The following is a 20032-nucleotide window of genomic DNA, read 5'->3' on the forward strand; positions in this document are numbered from 1 at the left end:
AGGCTGCTGCCCAACTTTCCAGGAGGCTACTTCTTGACTTACAACCCTGGATCAGGATGGAAAACTTGCCGGCCACCTACAGGGCTGTAATGAAAAGGACTTCCACAGCAGCCAGCCATGGTAATGATGCCTGAATTCCAGTACTCAGAAGGCTGAAGAAGGAGGATTACAGTTAAGGCCAGCCTGGGCTACGGAGGGACTTTTAGGACAGCCTACTGCACACAGTAAAACTCTATATAAAAAGAAAGAGGAAAAAGAAATAAAAAATAAAAAAAGGAATAATGGTGAGAGGGAGGGAAGGAGGAAAGAGGGGATGAAAGGGAGGAGGGGAAAAATGAATGAAAGGGAGAGAGAGAAGGGGGAAGAGAGGGAGGGAGGGAAAAGGGGTGAGGAAAGGAAGGAAAGAGGGAGAGGGAAGGGAGAGAAAGGAAAATATCAAAGTAAGACTATTCATTGAGTTAGTATAGTGAACATAACCTAGTCTCTCCATCTTTCCAATCAAAAACACTTCAAAGGAGGCATCAAGAATAGTAAAATACCCAAGATAAAGTTGGGGTGGAAGAAAAATTTTCCATGTTTATTAGGAAAAACTTGAAATTCAGTATAAAATAACCACCTTGGAGTTCAAAGGGACACCACTTTCTTCTTGGATCAATGTCTGACTTTTGCGTGTTCAAGTGGCTTTGTCGTTTGCAAGTGTACAATTAGCTAACTTCCCTAATTCCTCTTCCAAATGCCACAACACAGGCTCCTGACCATGGCCGACACTAGAAAACAGATCCGTGCTGTCTTGAGAAATGCTAGCTTAGAAGTTTATGCTGACCAGAGCTTTTCTGCCTGTTTGAGCTCCCCCTGATCATTTCCAAGAAGGGCTATTTGGTGCGTCCACAGAATGAAAACATAGTGGGCCTCTGAAGCCATACGTTTGTCAAAAGATAAACAAATATCTACCGCCCCCTTTACCGTCCTGTTCTGAACAAACAGACTGTGCTTAATCCACTGCTTGATTTTAGTTACTCTGAGTCAGACGGTATTGACATCTGGACAGGCCTCCACACTCTTGGGTAGGGCAGCATGCTGCTCAGCCTGGCATGGAGGCTCCAAAGTACGGCTGGAGGCAGTGCAAACAGAAGTCTAACTATTTTAGCAGCAGGTGGCTTCTTCCTAGTGACTTTCTTGTGTGAACACACACGAAAAGGTTGGAGTGACAACTGAGAGGCTGCTGGGCCAGTGAGCAGTACTCACTCCGTGACCATGAAGACCTGAGTTTGAGCCTCAAAACCCACACAGAGCTGCAGCCAAGAGCTGCAGCACACATTTCTAATCTTTGCAGTGGGGAGGTAGACAAGGAGATCCTTGGGCTTCATGGCCAGCCAGCCTAGTTGAATGGTGGTCAGACCAAAGAAATGACACCTGAGGTTGACCTCTGCCCTCCTCATGTGCATACAAGCCGTCAACATACACACAAACACTTTTGTAATGTATGTGCATATGTGTGTGTATATACATGTACATATATGATCCATCTGTTAAAAGCCCATTTTTTCAAATAAACTCTTTTATTAAACCTTCTACACACTAGACTATAAGGATTTTCTATTAGAATTTATTACTAGGCATCCAAAACCACAGTCTATTTGGACATGTGTTGGGCTGAATGAGCAATGTCCCTCCTCCTGTTGTCCCAGGCACTGGGGGCTGGCTTCAAGAACGTAGGACCTCCCTTTACTCACTGTTCCCTCTCTCGGCTCCCTGCTTGAGGTCCAAGATGTGAGGCCTGGCTTTTGCTCCAGCCACCAAGCCTGCTGCCTGCCACTTGCCCACGCCTCTCTGTTATGATGGACCTATCCCACTGACACCCCAAGTTTCTTCCCTAAGTGGCCTTGAATTTTTAACACAGCAATAAAAAAGTAACTAATACAGGTCAGTACCACCCACCTTAGAAATTCCTGGGGGAGGGGCATAGGAGGAAGAGAGAGAAGGAGGGTGAGATTGGGAGGGGACAAGGAAGGGAGCTACAGTTGGAATACAACGTGAATAAACAAATTTTACAGATAAACAATTTTTAAAATAAACAATAAACTTATTGAAAATAAAAAAATCTCACTGATAAAAATATATACTGTGGAAAAGAAGTCATCTTCAGTTGCACCATTTTAAAAAAAGTACATAAAGAAAGTATTTCTAAGAATCATTATTTCTTTGTTTTCCTGTGAAGAACTTCAAGATACTTGACATAGACAAAAAAAACTCCCCTATCATAAAAAATAACCCCAAGAACTGACTAGTGGGATTACATGAAATTAAAAAATTTCTGCGCAGCAAAAGAAACAATTTTCAGAGTGAAAAGACAGCTAACTGAATAGGAGAAAAAAATCTTTGCCATCTACACCTCAGGCAAGGAATTTCTGTCTGTACTGCATAACGACAAGTTTTAGATGCCCAAATAAATAAATGTTCCAATCAATAAATGGGCTCATGGACTAAATATGTAATTCTCAAAAGGGGAAACACAAATGGCCAATAGATGTTTAGAAAAGTTTTCCACATCCTCAGCAATCCCAGAATTCCGAGTGAACAGGACTCTGAGCTCCCACCTCATCTTAGCTAAGATGGCCGACACCATCTTAGCCGTGTTGGTCCCTAAGAGAGGGGGCAGAAAGAATGCACAAAACAGAGGACAGGGAGGAGTGCTGGGAGGTGCTGATGTCCACACATGATTCGGCTACCACACACACCAACTTACAGCAACATGAAGGCTGCAGAAGAAACAGTCCATCAAAGTTCCAGTGCGGATGGGGAAGGGGTCCCTGGAGACCCCACCTTTGGTGGAGGATCTGTGCTGGATGAGGGAGAGTCACTCTCAGGACTTGCAGCACTAACCGAACTTAAGGGATTATGAATAATCATTTTTAAAGGACACAAAGTAGGGAGGGAAAAAATGTGGACGCACTACGCGGTGAACAGAAAGGATTAAGATGCACTGTAGATAGGTATGAAAATTGCAAACACTAAAATAATGTTTAAAAAAAACAAATGCTGGTGAGGGTGTCGGGGGAAAGGAAGCTTTACTCACTGCTTCTAGAAATGTAAACCTGTACGGCTACTTTGGAAATCAATATGGAGGTTTTCCTCAACACTAAAACTAGTATTGCCATAGGACCCAGCCCTTTCACTGCTACTGCCACCCTCTTCCAAGACATACACCGAAAGAACCCTATGCCCCATCACAAATACCACAGATGTTTCACAACTCAGCATATTTCTAACTAAAAGGCACAATAGCTAAGATGAGGTCTATTATCCATATGGATGGATGGCAAAAGTTTGTGTATGTATGTATACATGTGTATGTATGTGTGTTGGTGAGTGTGTGTTAGATGTATGTGTTTATATGGGTGTGTAGGGGTCTGTTGTGTATGTATGGGTATGTGTATGTGTGCAGGTGTGGTGGCTTTTCAAGGTTGTCAACTTGACCACATCTGGAATTAACTAAAACCCGGGGGGGGGGGGAGCAGTTACCTTCAGACGGGATTTTCTTTCCTTTGTTCTTAATTAAATCATTTAAAGTTTGAAGACCCACTTTTAATCCAGATCTCTAGAGTGTGATGACTAATACAGTCGGGTGTATGTAGGGGTGTTGTGTAGGTATGTTGGGGGTGTCGTGACTATGAAAAGGGATCATGAGAGGAGAAGCAACCTTCATGGGGGAGGGAACGCATGTGACATGAAAATAGAGGAGAAGCTACAGTGGGGGAGCACACAGACCAACAGGGGGTAAGAGAATGCAGAAGAGAAACAGGGAAGGAAACAATAAGAGCAAAGTGTGTGTGAAAATGACACAACCAAACCAATTATTTGTATGTTCGCCTAAACAAAAGACCAATTGTAGAAAGGGAAGGAACAGATCAACGTTTCTTTTCATCTTGGCATTCATGAGGAATAAAAGCCTTCACTTCCCTTTGTTCATCCAAGGTGCTATTTGCTCTGATGCTGCTGATGGAAAAATAAAAATAAACACTAAGTACCTAGCACTCTGGGCTCAGGAGTTAACTGCTATCGTGACGATGCCTTTCCTGAAGATGCTCACTGCTTTTTCTTTTTCTTTGTTGCCTGTTGCCTGTGTGTGTTCTTAACTGCTGATCCATCCGTAGCGCATGAGATTTCTTGGCTGCTACCATTGCACTTCAGATTTGTTTCCTGCCTTTTAGTTCTTGAACTGACAATCACCACCCCCAGACAGTATCATTTCTAGGCCGGATCACTTCTGAAATCCACAGTCCCCTCTCTCTACTCACCACAAAGATCTGGGGCCACTAAGAAAGGTCTCGAAACCCATAGGCTGACTGACAAGTTTAATGGTAGCACTTGGAAGAAAAAGGTCTTCTCTTGAAAATGCACCAGTACTACAGCTATGTGATGAAGAGGTAGAACTGATAGGAGCTGGGCGCTAAGAGTAAGGCTTTCTTCAGGGATAGCCACTTTGTGGAGGGTTCTTCCCACTCCGTTAGGCTCAGTTCTAAACTGTCAATGGTAAAGCAAATGAAATTACACTTTTCCTGAGCACGATGAACTCATACATTCATATAAATGTATATAATATAAATCTCATTTATAAAGGCCCAAGACACTCATAACATCTAAAAGGTGGGGGAAAGGGGACCAGTTGAAACTTTCAACTCGGATAGTTTCAGCCTAATTTTATGTTCATTCTTAGTATCGCAGTAAACTCTTTGATGGTCTATGGTGGGTGAAAGCATTACTGTCCAGGGAGCTATAGACCATCCTACTGTCCTGACGTCCAGCCAAGGACACGTAAGATGCTCACAACAGCCAGGCAGGCCCCCTTTTGGTGTTGCCCAACCCCCATAATGGCAAAGAAAATCGCTCCTCTATGTGGTTGATTCCCAAGGATTCGATTCCAAAACAACTGCAATACCGACCACTTTGAGGAGGTCTGTGGGGCTGGAGAGAAAACTCAGTGCTTAAGAGCTCTGGCTGCTCCCACAGAGGACCCAGATTCAGTTCCCAGTACCCCCACATGGTAGCTCACAACAGCCTCTAGGTCTGATTCTAGAGGATTTCATGCCCTCTTCTGGCTCCCATGGACTCCCATGCACACACATATATGCAAACTCCCATGCCTACAAACATAGACTCAGGCACACGTGCACATCTGTAAAATCAATAAATAAGCAAATCAACAGGCCTGCCGTAATTTTAAAGAAGAGGCTCTGCCTTTTGACTCACTATGACTGCTGTCGCTATTGTCGCGCAGTGTCAACAGGGTTTCCCAGCTTCTGACACTTACAGGAAAGCCACAACATGTCAACAGCCCCAAATACTTAGCTGAATAAACTACGGTTTCCAGGGCTCACATCCAGAGAAGAGGAGACAGAAAAGTAGTTCTCAGCGGTGAGGACTCTGAGCATCGTGGGAGGAGGCGGCGGAAAAAGCAATAACACAAGTGCCTGGACTCTCCACGCATACACACACATATTAACATTAGAATACATTCCTCTCTAAAGGTCTTTTCTTCTGCTCAGTGCGGGGGTAGAACCCAGGACCTTACACCTGCTAGGCAATCATTCTACTCACCTCAGCCCCAACACCATTTTTCATAAATATTTGTAAAAAGTTTCAATGCTTTGGTTCTTTGTTTGGGAGGAGGGAAATAATTTGAATAACAGGAGGGAAAAAAACAGTTTGATAGAGAACTGTCATTGAATGGTGTCATCGGCTGCATATGAGAAGCACTTAGGAAGGTACAGTAGCTGAGGGCGGGTTCACAGCCCTGACATCTAATCCGGGGTTCTCACCACGTGCAGGGAGATTGCAGTAAATGTATGCTAGACGGGTGCAAACACTTGAAAAGTGTTGATGCTAAGGTAGGGGTCAGGGATCGGCACTGACTTGACAGAGACTGACCGATGAATGAGACAGAAAAGTAGAGAACCGTGACGTTAAACCACAGATTACCAATGGGAGACTCAGCCTCCTAGAACCTGCCGTGCTCTTCCCAAAGCATCATAAAATACCCAGAATCCTTGGAGAGGAGGCCCAGGTAGGAAAGGAGCAATAGAAAGGGAAGCCTGAGATACTTCCTTACACGGGATCCTCTCCTGAGAGCTGTTGAAGTCAACTATGCACCGTGACTCACGCCTTTTCCTATGTGACCTTTAAACACTTGAGGATAAGGGGGGAAAAGTGAAACAAAATAACAACAAGAACTGTCAAGTTTTCGAATCTAAAAGGCGAAGTCATGACCCAGTTTGAACCTGGCAGATGCACCACCTCGCCCACACAGTCACTCAAGGAAAGCAGGACACAGTTCAGGAGACGAGAGGAGGGAGGGTTCGTTTTTATTAGAGACACCCAACAGCACTGTCCTAGGGCCCAGGACTGCAGCTCGCTCTGGCCTTTCAGCCAAAATGAAAACGCAGAATAAACCACCACGGTAGCCTTGTAAAACATTAAGGAAAGCTCCAGGGGCAAGAAGGGGGCGAGCACCACGGAACGGTCCAGGGGGCCGTAAGCAGCGAGAGATGCCCTGTCTCATCATGTTTCCCATTAAAGGCTGCCTTTTGGAGCAAATCCAAAGGAGCAAGGAGGCCAAGGCGTGTGGCTTCAGCACCCTCTGTACTGCAGGGAGCCTTCCCAGGCCTTGGTCAGCGCACAGTGGCAAGTGGGTTTGGGACGGCTTGCTCCAAGAGACATGGTTTGAACCACGGCCAGACCCTCGGACCCACCCACTCCCTCTCGGTCCCCATCTGCCTACCCAGGATGGCCGTCTAAACTAACTCAGTTCTGCTCTATGCCGTACTCCTGACCTCTTCCGGCTGCTACCGGCACCATCAATCAGGTTATGCTAAGCATCACGCGAATACCTGGAAAATGCTGTCTTCTTTCCCTCTTTACCGCACTACTAAGTCCCGTCTCTGTGCTCCATCTTTCTGTGGACGCGCCTCCAAGCCTCAACAGTCCCTACAATGCCTGCACGGGCAAGTCCATCCACAGTCAACACGGGTTCTGCAGAAGGCAAAGCTCTGCAGGACTTGTAAACATTCCTGAGTGGTTTGGTGTTGCCCAATCCCCATAATAAATCTCACACCTGCCCCTCCCCCCCAGCCTTCCACTAGGCCTTGCTACCTTAATACCAAATTGCTTACAGCTCTATCCCAGTTTCATTTTGTTTGTTTGTTTATTTGTTTGTTTTTGGAGGAGTCGGGAGAGGGGACTGTTGAAAGAGAAAGGGTTTACTTCAGCTCACAGTCCCAGGTCATAGTCAGCCACAGCAGGAAGTAAGAGCAGCGGGAATTTAAAACAACTTGCGACATCACATTCACAGTCAAGAGCAGAGAGAAATGAATGCATGCGTGCTTCTGCTACATAGCTCTCTCCCTCACACAGTTCGTGACCCAAACCCAGGGAAAAGCACAATCTCCTTTCAGGCTGCATCTTCCCACATCAATTAATATCATCAAAAGTAATCCCCCAATCAGATTGCCCACGGAACAGCCTGATCTAAACAATCCCTCAGAGCGTGTGGATTGTGTGAAAGTGACAGTTAAAATTAACTGGCCGTCACGGGGTCTTGGAGAAGTCTTTATTGCTTGGGCGTACAGCACGGTCCTTCTATGGGATGCCTCTCCTTCCTCACTCACCTGAGTTGGGGAACTGCGTCTAACGGTCTCAGCTCAGGACCCTACCGTCCTCCGACAAAAAGAACCCATCTGAATTTCTACCCTCCAAATACGCTCTCCATCTCTCCAGCCCTCGTCTTCCCAACCGTAACGCTGTCGAATAAATATTGGCTTCGGTGAGTTTCCTACTGCTAGTTTCAGTGGGGCTGCGGGGCAGGGGCAAAGGCTGTGCCCTGCAGCCTGGAGGACGGACTCCGTGGACGCTCCTGGAGCGAACGTACGTGATGGATCGGCGAACGTACGTGATGGATCGGACCCCCGTGGAGGAGAGTCACGTGACCGACCCGTCTTCTTTGGCCTAGGTCTGTTGGTGGGGGCAGGGTTCTCTTACCACTGTGAGGTAAAGTCAACCAACTCTGCGGAGAACTTGTCTGCGGGGAGCTGGGGGGATGGCTCTTCTACCACCTGCTTTAGCTGCTGGAAGGGGGTTCCCCAAGAGTCGTAGGGAAACCGAAGGATGGCCAGCTCAATCTGAAAGGAGGGAAACAGGGGGAGGCAACCATGTAAGAAGGGCTTGTTAGGAAGCAGCTGTGTTTCTTTTTTGGCCGACTAGAGATGAAGGCCAAGTGTAATTGGGGAAGGAAAAAAAAAAAAAAAAAGCTAACGACCCGTTCTCACAAAATCTTAGTGCTGGCTTTTCTTAAATATTATCTCACCAGCAACAGATCTTTAAAACCTACCTAATAACACCCAGATAGCACCCAGAGCAATTTCATAAAAACTTATCAGCCAAGGGCATTAAAGTTCAAGACAGGAAGCAACCAGTTTTTCAAGTCTCCTGCCAGAAAAGGAATGATTAAGACTTTGTCAGCACTGGGCCTCTGCTGCCACCTACAGGTCTCTCTTGGTAAAATGGAAAATTAAAAAAAAAAAAAAAAGTTACCCAGGACCAAACGACTGATCTTTTTTTGGACTTGAATAAAGGCCACTCTGCTGTTACAGAATCACATGTTTTCTGGGCGAGGACATGGGCTAACTCACTGGATAGAATCAGCTGCTGGCCCTGGGCAGGAGCCGGGACCACAGTAGATAATTCCAGACCTCAGAGATACACTGAAAATGTATAATCCCAGAGGTTACAGATAAGGTGCTGAGTGTGTAGCCCTAGGACCATGCTTGGGAAAGTACATCATCCATTAATGTGTTCTCAAGAGAGAGCTAACTTCAATACCCAAAACTTCCTCCATGAAAATGTTCCCTGCAGAGCTAGGGACGGCGCCCAGTTGGCAGAGTGCTTGAAATGAAACCATCCATGAATCCAGGGGTCGGTTCCCATCGTGGTGTCAAATTAAGCATGGTGGTGCATGCCTCTAATCCCATGGAGAGAGGAGGATCAGAAGTTCAAGGTCACCCTGGGCTACATACAGATTTTAAAGCCAGCCTAGGCTACACGGGATCTGGTCTCAAAAATTAAAATAAAATACATAGCTTAGTGAGTGTGGCCTATCAGGGTCTACACACAAGAGCATTCTTTTTTGCAACTTAAACTTCTTGTCTTAAACTATAAGAAATGTTAATCCCCTTTCTATCAGAAAGATAGTCTGTGAAGATACCTGCATTATTAAAAGTCATATGACTAGTCAAAGACAGAAAGAAGAAATTGGACTGCCAGAGCGCACTGTAGGGGTTCTACCATACCCCACTGGAAACAGTCAGCCCTGGAAAACGACCTGCCACCTCAGACGGGAAAGGGTGCCCAAGTGTGATATCCAGGGCATTTGCTTCTGGGTCCCCAAAGCCTACCCCACAGTTTCATGCACAAAACCTCACAGCCCACAAGGAGGATCATAGATTACCATTGTGATGCCCAGACTCCAAATGTCAGACTTCACACTGTAGCCCTTCTGATTGAGCTCCGGGTTTATTCGTTCAGGCTGGAAAGGAGACAGACAGCAAAGAAATAGAAAGACAATTGAGACGCCACGTGCCAATCAATAGGGCCTGGGGTGGAGACAGCACCGTCTGCCATATGAGTTATTTGACTCTGTTAACGTGCCTCCCGGGCCAAAAGACTAGGTAATCTCAAGCCATGAAATGTCTTCATGGGGCCTTCCCTCTCTACGTTGGTCCTTTCTTAGTGGTTACAATTGAATTCAGATCCCTCGTAACAAATTTTAATTGCCTTAAGAAGAACCAGGGTTCAAAAAATTCTCTAGCCATTGAAATCATCGCCGGCTGCAAACATCAACAGCTCGGAACCCACTAAGAAAGAACCTGCGGAAGTTCCTAGCTACCGCCCGATTTAAGAGACCCTGGGGGCTTTGACTAGCAGCTTTCCACCCCAAAACACGTGTCCTCCATCCCAAGACGGATGTGTGGCTGCATTTGAGAGGATCTCACATTCTCGCTCGTTGACAGTGAATGCGCACACATCCTGAGGGGTCTGTGATGCCCACAGCTGCCTTGTGTGGGGAGCTGAAGTCCCCCACAGTCTCCCATCCTCAGGAACCAAGTGTGTAAAACTGCGGCAGTGCGCATGGCTTTCGTGCATTTCCAAATACTACGTTGCTTTGGCTTAATTCTGAAACGTATGCTTTGGTTTGCATGTTTGTGTCACCCAGGTGGTAAAAGCCTAACCCACCCGTGACCAAAAAGGAAGTTGTGTCTGTAAAAAAAATGACTTTGTGCTTGGGGTAGATTCCTCATGAATGAGGTTAGGACCCTCATAAAAGAAGCCTCGGGCAGATCCCCTGCTCCTTCCACCACTTGAGGACACAGCAAGGAGCCTCAAAGGAGCCAGAGAAGCAGGCCCCTCACCACACCCTGAATCTTCCAAAATCTTGATCTTGGACTTCCCAGGGCACGAAACTCATTAAAAAAAATAATAATAATAAAATAAATAAATAAATAGATAAATAAATAAATAAATAAAACAAAAAAACCCTGTGTTCGGTAAGGTATCAAGTTTATGTTATTTTGTTACAGCAACCTCAAAGGATGGAGACAATACATGAGCAACTGGTAATGAATTCTGACCTAAGACCTTTAAGAAAAAGGACACATGCAGAACATTTTTTGAATCTGAGGTTCATTCCAGTTTTCCCTCAGCCATCCATTTCTCATATTCTGGCCTGGTTTTTGCAGGCAGGTGTATTTCTCAGACCACACACCCTCTGGGTGTTGTACTTACAGCCATGTATGGTTTGCAACCTGCGTCAATTGTTTTGGCAACGGAGTCCACCAAGTAGCCGCTGATTCCAAAATCACACATCTTCACTTGACCCAGCGTGTTGATGAGCACATTAGAAGGTTTGACATCTGAAAGAGAGAACGGAGAGTTGCTTCTTCGCCACTAGAGGGCGCTAGACTCTCCGCTCGTCTTGCACACCTGGGTTTGCCAAGCAGGCCGACGCGAACTTCACACCAGCCCTGACTCACAGCTGCACACAGCTCTCTCCTTTCCCCTTGCTTTTTAATTCTTCACATTTTGTCTGTCTGTGTCTTTCAGGATTATGAAACTCCAGGTGGGAAAACCTGTCTCCTCTGCTCATCTTCTCATTTCATTGCTTCCATGTGTGTAGTAAGAGCTTAAAAAAACACACCAAAGGGATCCATCAGGGCCGGCTCACTGGGTGAACGCATTTGTCATCCAGGCACGGTAACCTGAGTGTAAATACTTGGCGCCGGTGTAGAAAGCCTGGTGTGCCGTGTGCATTAAATCCCAGCATTTTTGCAGGGAGAAGGGAGACACGGACAGGAGACTTCCCAGCAGCCCATGGGACAGCTAACCCGATGAACACAGCAATGAACGAGACACCGCCTCAAATGAGGTGGAAAGCAAGGACCAACACCTGAGGTCACCCCTTGACCTCTACAAGCAAGCGGTGGCACGCAAGCACCCACACTCACACACACGTACAACGCACACATTACACACACACACACACACACACACACACACACACACACACACATAAAGCGCTCTACTGAAGAGTTAGTGTGAAAGTAAGAGGCTGAAGAATGAAGAGGAAGAAAGTAACAAGCACTATGCCAAGTATGGCCGCGGCAAGACATTTTGATTGAAACCTCTACAAGAGATTCATCAAAGGTCGCCAAGGTGCAAAATGTTATAGACCCAGGCATGCTCAGACATCGGCAGGTCGCTGAAGAAGGGGTAACAAGTGAACATCACTAGGAAAACAACCCACCCATTGGCCTGCCCGAGAAGACGCACTTTTACTCTCTCTAGGTGGCGGAATTAGAAAGGTCAGCTAAACTTCTGCTGTCTGGGACACTTTCCACAAATGACATAAAATAAAAAGAATAGCTTTGTTTTAAAGTTAGTCCTTCAGCTGGGTGTGATGGCGCAGGCCTCTAAGCCCAGAACTTCCGAGACAGAGGCAGGAATATTCCCTTGGCTACATAGTAAGTCTGAGACCATCCTGGGCTACAGGAGAACTCGTCTCATAAAAGAAAAGAAAGGAAAAATTAAGCTATTCCCTTATTATTTTTCTGTTAAACTGTATGACACACCAAATATCACTTTATTACGTCCATAGCTTTGTGTATGCTCTAGAAAAAGAAGTTCAAAGAACTTGCACACATTCAGATAATTGTTCTCATCTATTGTCCTTCCTATGTTCCACTCTCCCATTTTCCTAGATTTACTGCTGCCAATTGATGCTAGCAATAGCAGGTATACTGTGCAGGGTTTTACATCATATCCAAGTTCACAGAGATTAAGAACGGCCCCAAGCTCAGGCCTTAGCACCCATGAGTACCTCTGCTAAGTTTCACAAAAACCACTTACTCTATAAAGTGCAAGCTGCCCTGACTAGAACCTTCCAGCAATAGTCAGCTCCTGGTTGTCCTTTACACTTCTTCCATATATGGTACTTTCCTATTTCCAGGATGTTTAATGAAGTTTTTCTAGTTATCTCTTTATTGAGAATACCTATATAGAATTTTTTGTTTTTTAATTAATTAATTTTTAATTAATTATAGCTTATTCATTTTATATCCCAGCTGTAGCCCCCTCCCTCATCCCCTCTCAATCCCACCTTCCCTCCCTCATTTTCGCCCATGCAAAATGATAGGTCCACTGATAGGGGAGGTCCTCCTCCCCTTCCAAATGACCTTAGCCTATCAGGTCTCATCAAGACTGGCAGCATTGTCTTCCTCTGTGGACTGGTAAGGCTGTTTCCCCGATCAGGGGGATGCGATCAAAGAGCCAGTCACTGAGTTCATATTAGAGATAGCCCCTGTTCCCCTTACTAGTAAAACCACTTGGACACTGAGCTGCCATGGGCTACATCTGTGCAGCGGTTCTAGCTCATCTCCATGCATGGTAGTTGGTTGGAGTATCAGTGTCAGAAAAGACCCCTGGGCCCAGCTTTTTTGGTTCTGTTGCTCTCCCTTTGGAGCTCCTGTCCCCTCCAGGTTTTTCTATCTCCCCCTTCTTTCATAAGATTCCCTGCACTCTGCCCAAACTTTGGCTCTGAGTCTCAGCATCTGCTTTGATACACTGCTGGGTAAAGCCTTTCAGAGGCCCTCTGTGTTAGGCTTCTGAGGTATATGGAATTTTTAAGGGATATATTTTCCGAGATGGCTCTTCTTAACATTACTAAAACCGTCTATACTAAAAGTGGCTTTAGAGCCTACAGAGATGCCTTACCAGCCAGATGCCTTGCTGCTCTGCTAGTAAGCCTACGTCCAGATCCCAGCACCCACATCAGGCAGTTCACAACAGCCTGCTACTCTAGCTCCAAGGGACCCAATGCCCTCTTCTGGCCCCTGTGGACTCTGCACTAACATGGCATATACACGTAAGTAAAAAACAAGCCTAAGGAATGATTTTATGAGACAGATGGATAGAAAAGGATAGGTGATTAGACTAGATGAAAACATAACAGCACAGCTGGGAAGATGGCTCAGCATATAAAAGCAAACACTGTACAACCCAAGCTGAGGGACCTGAGTTCAAGTCCCAAGAAACCCACATTAAAGCTGGTCGTGGTGATGCATGCCAGTGACCCAGCTCTGGGAGAAGGTGGGAGGATCACTGCGGCTTGCGGCTTAGGTTTGCCAGCTCCTTCAGTAAGAGATCCCGTCTCAAAGAAATGAGACAGAATGACAGAGCAAGATCCTGACTTCCTCAACATACATGCATCATGAGCACACACACACACACATACACACGCATTCGTAATAAGCCGCACATGCACACACCCACATTTGTACATAAGCCACAAGTGTACACACACACACAAACGTCTGTACATAAGCCCCCACACAAATATACCTGCACACATGCACAAATAAAGATAAATGAAAATTAAGAGATAACAGGAAAAGAGGAGGGATAGGAAGAAGGATGAGAAGAAAGAGACAACATCATTTTTTTCGCACTTCCCTCACCCTGGAAAGGCTCTCCTTTGTTCTGGAGATTTCCACACTGCACTATCGCAGACACATCCGGGGATCTTGTTTAAGACACAGGTTCTGATTCATCTAAGCCCCTCCTCCCACAGCAGGCCCAGTTCAAGCTGATGTTTTCCCTCACATCCATGGCTTACAGCCTGAATCTGAAATGTCTTCCAAAAGCCCATGTACTACAGGCTTAGTCCTCAGCTTAGTCCTACTGAGGGAGGCCTGCCCTTGAAGGGGATTATGGGATGCCCGGCTCATCATCTCCCTTTCTTCCTAGCCATAAGGTGAACGAGCTTCCTCTACAACATGGTCCCACCATCTTGCGCTACCTCACCACTGGCCAAAAAGCAGCAAGAGTAGTAAACCACAGATTGAAACCTTCAAATCTGTGATCCATACTTAACTTTCCTCTTTAACAGTTGATATCATCAAGTGTTTTGTTACGGTAACGGAAGATTAACACAACTCCTGACATTTTTTTTTTGAAGTCCCATGGGAAAACCCTTTAGCCCTCTTGCCTAACTCAACCCCACCCCTATACATACAGGGAAGAGAGGGAGAGGAGACACCAGGAAAAAGAAATGAACTTAGCAATTGCAGCTGCCAAGACAGCTCTATACATGCTTACCTCGATGGATAACAGAGAGCTTACTGTGTAAATGTTCTAATGCTTTTACAATCTGCAAGAGAAACAGGGTAGATTTATTGACCCCATCACTGGAAAGAAGCTGAATGTTAAGGGTGTTCAACTCTCTTAATGCTCCTTCCTTAAGGTTGCTGAATGAGTGATTATCTCAAAGAGTAGTAGCCCTAATCAGAAAAACAACAGGAAGTTATGTAAATTGGACTCCTCCCACCAAGGAGGATTGCAGAGATACCTCCTTCATCTCTCTTAAGCATCATTTTAACTCCACCTTCCTGAACCTTGGCAGCCCTTAAGGTTGCCTTGTCTTCTGATTCCTTTTACACCTTAGTGTTAGGAAAACATTAAAAACTACAAATGAAAGTTGAACTAAAGTATGTCTGAGTGCAGATGGAGGAATGGCAGTCACAGACTATGAATACAGGTTTGGAGGCCATGAAGGTGAATTTAAATTGTCAGCTTGGCACAATCTGGAATCATCTTGAAGGACAGTCTAAGGAGAGATTGGCTAGATCAAGTTGGCCTCTGGGCTTGTCTGTGGAAGATTCTCTTGATTATGTTCATTCAAGTGGAAAGGCCCTGCCCACTGTGGGTGGCACCATTCTCTGGGTGGAAGATTCTGGATGGCATAAAAATAAAGAAAGCAAAATGTGTGCATTAACTCATTGCTCTCTGCCCGTTGACTACGGACGTAATATGACTTGCCACTTTAAGTTCTTAACACCTAGATTTCTCTATAATGATGATCTGTAACCCGGAATTGTGAGCTAATTAAACCCTTTCGCCCTTAGGTTGCTTCTGTTGGGTTTTTTGTTTGTTTGTTTTGCTTTGCTTTGCTTTGCTTTGCTTTGCTTTGCTTTTTTCACAGGCAAAGAAACAAAACTAAGATAAAGGCATTTGGTGCGGTTTACCAGGTCAATGGCTGAATGTACTACACAGAGACTGTTAAGTAAAGCATTAGCCTCCCACTGCCACAGTACCCAACTGATATGTGTTAGATGGTGGTTATCAGGCAAAGACACAAAGCCTAGACTTCTCCCATTCTCCTTGAGTATGCAGGGTTCAGGATGTACTCACAGAAACTGCTATCTTCCCTAAGATATCCTCTGGAATTGTTTGGCCTTTATCAATGACTTGTTTGTAGAATTTATCTAGTGACGTATCCATGAGCTCCATGCAGATCCACACATCGCCCTGGACACCAATAAGTTCAGGGATTATCAATTAGGAGGTGGGGAAACGAGAAAAAACAACCAACAATTTTCCCGAATGGCTATTTCTTACTGAGCTTCTGGAAGAAAGAAATGTTTTCTTCTCATGATTTTTTTAAAATATTTATTATTACTTTATTTATTTATTATTATTTTTTAAAAGATTTATTATTATTATTACATTTATTATTTATATGGTGTTCTGCCTACGTGTATGCCTACACACCAGAAGAGGGTACCAGATCTCATTATAGATGGTTGTGAGCCACCATGTGGTTGCTGGGAATTGAACTCAGGACCTCTGGAAGAGCAGCCAGTGCTCTTAACCTCTGAGCCATCTCTCCACTACCCTCTCCTCATGATTATAACATCATTTAAAAGCAAAGAAAATTATCTCCAAGAAGCAGCCCAGCAGAGAGCAGTAAGACTATGAGATCAGAGACTCACAGGCTGTTGTTCTCCTTGGACAGAAGGGTCACCTACCTCCCGGAAGAGCGCACCGTAGAAGGTGACGGTAAACGGACAGTCCACTGTCCTCATGGAAACATCCAGATCCATCAGTAGCCGTTTCTGCTCCTGACTATTTACTGTGGCCCGGATCCTCTGAGTGGAAACAAACAGGAGATGTTCGGTTACTGCTCTGAGGAAGAATCGCCCAAAAAGGCAGGGGCCCGCCAGAACCCCATCCCAATGCCAGAATCAGACTTCACACTGTTAGCAGAAATCTCTCCTATAGCACCCCTGAGTACTCGCTATTTGAATAAGTGAAAAATAATGAATATGGTTGACCCCTTGCTTTCCTGAGAAGCCCATGCTTAGAAGCAAACACATAGTGTATTTCAGAGAGTGGGCATGAATATGGGAAAGCACTTCAAAGCTGCAAAATCAATCTGGTTTAAGGTTTATGTCCGCTCAATGCAAAATGTGACACCACTGATTGCTTCCTGCTTCTCTAGGGTTCCAAGGTTTTAAAAGAAAAGCACCCAGGGTTGGAGTGACAGCTTAGCAGTTAAGAGTCTTTGCGGTCTTGCAGAGGAATCAGATTTGGTACCCGGCACCAACGTGGAAGATCACAACTGTCTGTAACTGTAGTTCCAGAAAAACTGATGCCCTCTTCTGGCCTCTGTAGGCACTGCACACACATGGTATACATACATGCAGTCAGGCACACACATATACATACACATACAGTAAAAATAAATAAATCTTTAAAACAAAAATAAAATAGCAGAAAAGGTGAAAATCCCCACTTTGGGAGAATGTTGAATACCATAGCTACCAAAGCTATAGTCAACCATAGATATCCTTAGGGAATTCATTCTGGAATAAAACTGGACACAAATGCCACAGATAACTGTATCTCTAACATAAAATGTTATCATTTGGACATTCTAAGGTCACAGTTTCCCATATTCCAAGGTCACCTCTAGACTACTCAGAATCTACCTTTGGGAAGTAGGCTGGCTCCAAACTTCTACCCATAGCTCTACCCAGTCAACACTAGACACACTTTATCCTTTTTTTTTTTTCTTCCACAAATACAGACAATCTTGTTTCTCAGTTTTTACTTCTTGATTTTCAAGGTCAGTTATTTTAAAACAACACAGTATGTGGCTATAGTGGTTTGGCTTTTGTTTACAATCTGGTTTCCTAAAACAACAACAGAATAACAATGCTTTGAGATAATCAAGGAAATTTTAATTTGGATTGCTTTCAAATGAGGTATTTAAAATATTACTAGTTACTTTAAGTGTAATTGGTTACATGACTAGAGAGAGGGTTAAGGGCACATACTGTACTTGCAGAAGACCAGAGTTCAGTTCCTAGACTCCAGATCACAACTGCCTACCATTACAGCTCCAGGATATCTGATGCCCTCTACTAGCCTCCAAGGGTATTGCATCCATGTGCATAGACTCTCACTCACACACACACACACACACACACACACACATACGCATTGTCTCAAAAATTCTTTAAAAATTAAAAAGTGGGAGACAGGGAAGATAAATAGAAAGTGAATAGAAATAAATAGAAAGTAGATATGACAGAGGTTGACGGAGAACCTTGCTCAAAGTTCAAGTGAAATACTGATCCATAAAAAGAGTACTTCTTGTTTTGTTCTATCGTGGGTTGTTTTGCTTCTGTAAAAATGGCCAGCTCACAGTCAAGACGGGCACGCGCATACACTGAGGAATTAAAGCATTTTGCAGAACGTCAACTCTACCTTCACTGCCATGATCTGCCCGCTGGGTACATGCCGCATCTTCTCCACCACCCCGTACGCACCTCGTCCCAGCTCCACTATGGGCTCCAGGTCATCTGCCTTCACCTCAAAGTTCTGCAAGGAGGAAGAGCAGTCACCAAAGAGAAAATCAAAAACTAAACAGTGCGCTGAGTATGCTGCCCTGTACCTGCCTTCTTCTGGTGTCCTTGGTGTGATCCCTAGGCCATACGTTTTGTTTATTTGTTTGTTTAATTGCGTTATTTTACTTACATTTGTATTTTGCCTCCATTTTTGTCCCCAGGCATCTCTGTGTGAAGGTGTCAGATCCCCTGGAACTGGAGTTACAGACAGTTGTGAACTGCCATGTGCATGCTGGAATTTGAACCCGGGTCCATTTGGAAGAGCATCCAGTGATCTTAACCACTGAGCCATCTCTCCAGCCAACGGGCCATAAGGTTTTTAACATGTGAAGGTGCCACTCAAATCAAGAAGGACCAGGAAACATTTAGGCTCTTCTGGTAGACTACCTGCCTGCCCCCAGCAACTAATGCAATTCCACCGAAACTGGATTTCAAACTGTGCTTCTGAATCTGTCTATAGCTCCTTATAGTCTGTGACTGGCTAATGGCAACTAGACCTGTGTGGCCTTGAGAAACACCCTCCCAAAAGAGCCATCTGTCGCCTTCAAATGCCTTCCATGCAGGATCACAATCACTTGACTGCAATTCACAATTGAAAATAGTAAAAGAACCCTGAGTCAATTCCCTTTTAATTCATAACCTGTTTTGGCCCATTCCCTGACAGTTGGCCACAGGAAACAAATTCTTCAGTGTTCAGTGTGGAAGCATACAAATGAGGAGGTCTAAGTATCCATCAGTAGCACATGGCTTTTCTCACCTGATTTCCAATAGAAATGCAAGCCTTGGAGTCTAAATCTCGAGGTGGCCTAGAGATAAAAGAAGCATCATGAGATATTTGGTTAACCACATCCTTCCCAAATAGGGGAGCCGATGGATTTGCTCTAAGGAAACTGGTGCAGGTTGACAGCCAAGCAAACAGAGGACCAATGGGAAGAGTGCGGGGCTTGAAATAAAATGCATTTGGTTTTACTCACAGCATCTCTTTGAGTATCTACTTCTTGTTTAACATATGGTTGCTAATACGTACACTTAGTGGGGTAGAAATAAGTATTAATTGAGATCGCCCAGGAAAAATCCTACAGTAAATACTCAATAAATAAGATCTGTGTGTATCACACATTAAAAAAAAAAAAGCTTCAAAATCATGGGTCGTCACCCCATGTGCTGTCATATACCACGAAACACCAATGAAAACTGCCTGACGTACCTCAGATGCAGTTTTATGCTACTGTATTCACTAGACACGCAGGCCGTTCTTCTTTCACGCAAATGTAATGGCTTCATGATGAGAAGGCTTTCGCACTTCCCTACTGCTATTCCTCAGTGTTTAACCAAGTGGTGTGTTTTGGGTTGTGATGCTGAATTTTGAAATATGCTGTTTGAGCTGCTGACTTGAGTTTCACAAAACAACTCATACGTGTATTTCGACTTGGGATTGGGACAGAGTTTCCAACAATTTCTGAAATGGCCCTAAATACAGTCTTGCTGCTTTGCAATACCTAGTTATGTCAAGTGGCACGCTGGGTATTGGCAGTTAGTAAGATAAAAATACCGATCAACTCTGAAGACCCTCTACACACTGCAGTATCGAATATTCAGCCATGATTAAATTGTTTAGTAAAAGTAAGCAGCACATCTGTCCCACTAGTATGCAAATGTGCTTTAATCATTCATGAATGGTTACGTTATATACATGCGCCATGGAATTATCTTGAAATAGTTATTTATTTATAATTTAT

General features: G+C 44.6%; 1 protein-coding gene across 4 annotated transcripts in view; it reads right to left on the reverse strand.

Annotated features, from left to right (window-relative positions):
* Map2k6 (mitogen-activated protein kinase kinase 6) overlaps positions 1-20032 on the reverse strand; it is a 117800-nt gene that overhangs the window by 10308 nt on the left and 87460 nt on the right. For all 4 annotated transcript variants that reach the window (XM_060386470.1, XM_060386469.1, XM_060386472.1 and 1 more), the window contains exons 3-10: positions 19051-19099; positions 18154-18267; positions 16410-16529; positions 15793-15909; positions 14701-14752; positions 10834-10961; positions 9500-9577; positions 8035-8174 (exon numbers count right to left, since the gene is read on the reverse strand). In XM_060386470.1, coding sequence (XP_060242453.1) covers positions 8035-8174; positions 9500-9577; positions 10834-10961; positions 14701-14752; positions 15793-15909; positions 16410-16529; positions 18154-18267; positions 19051-19099 — 798 coding nt within the window. The remainder of the gene's footprint in view (positions 1-8034; positions 8175-9499; positions 9578-10833; positions 10962-14700; positions 14753-15792; positions 15910-16409; positions 16530-18153; positions 18268-19050; positions 19100-20032) is intronic.

Source organism: Meriones unguiculatus, chromosome 7 (genome assembly GCF_030254825.1).
Source record: "Meriones unguiculatus strain TT.TT164.6M chromosome 7, Bangor_MerUng_6.1, whole genome shotgun sequence".
Lineage (NCBI taxonomy): Eukaryota > Metazoa > Chordata > Mammalia > Rodentia > Muridae > Meriones > Meriones unguiculatus.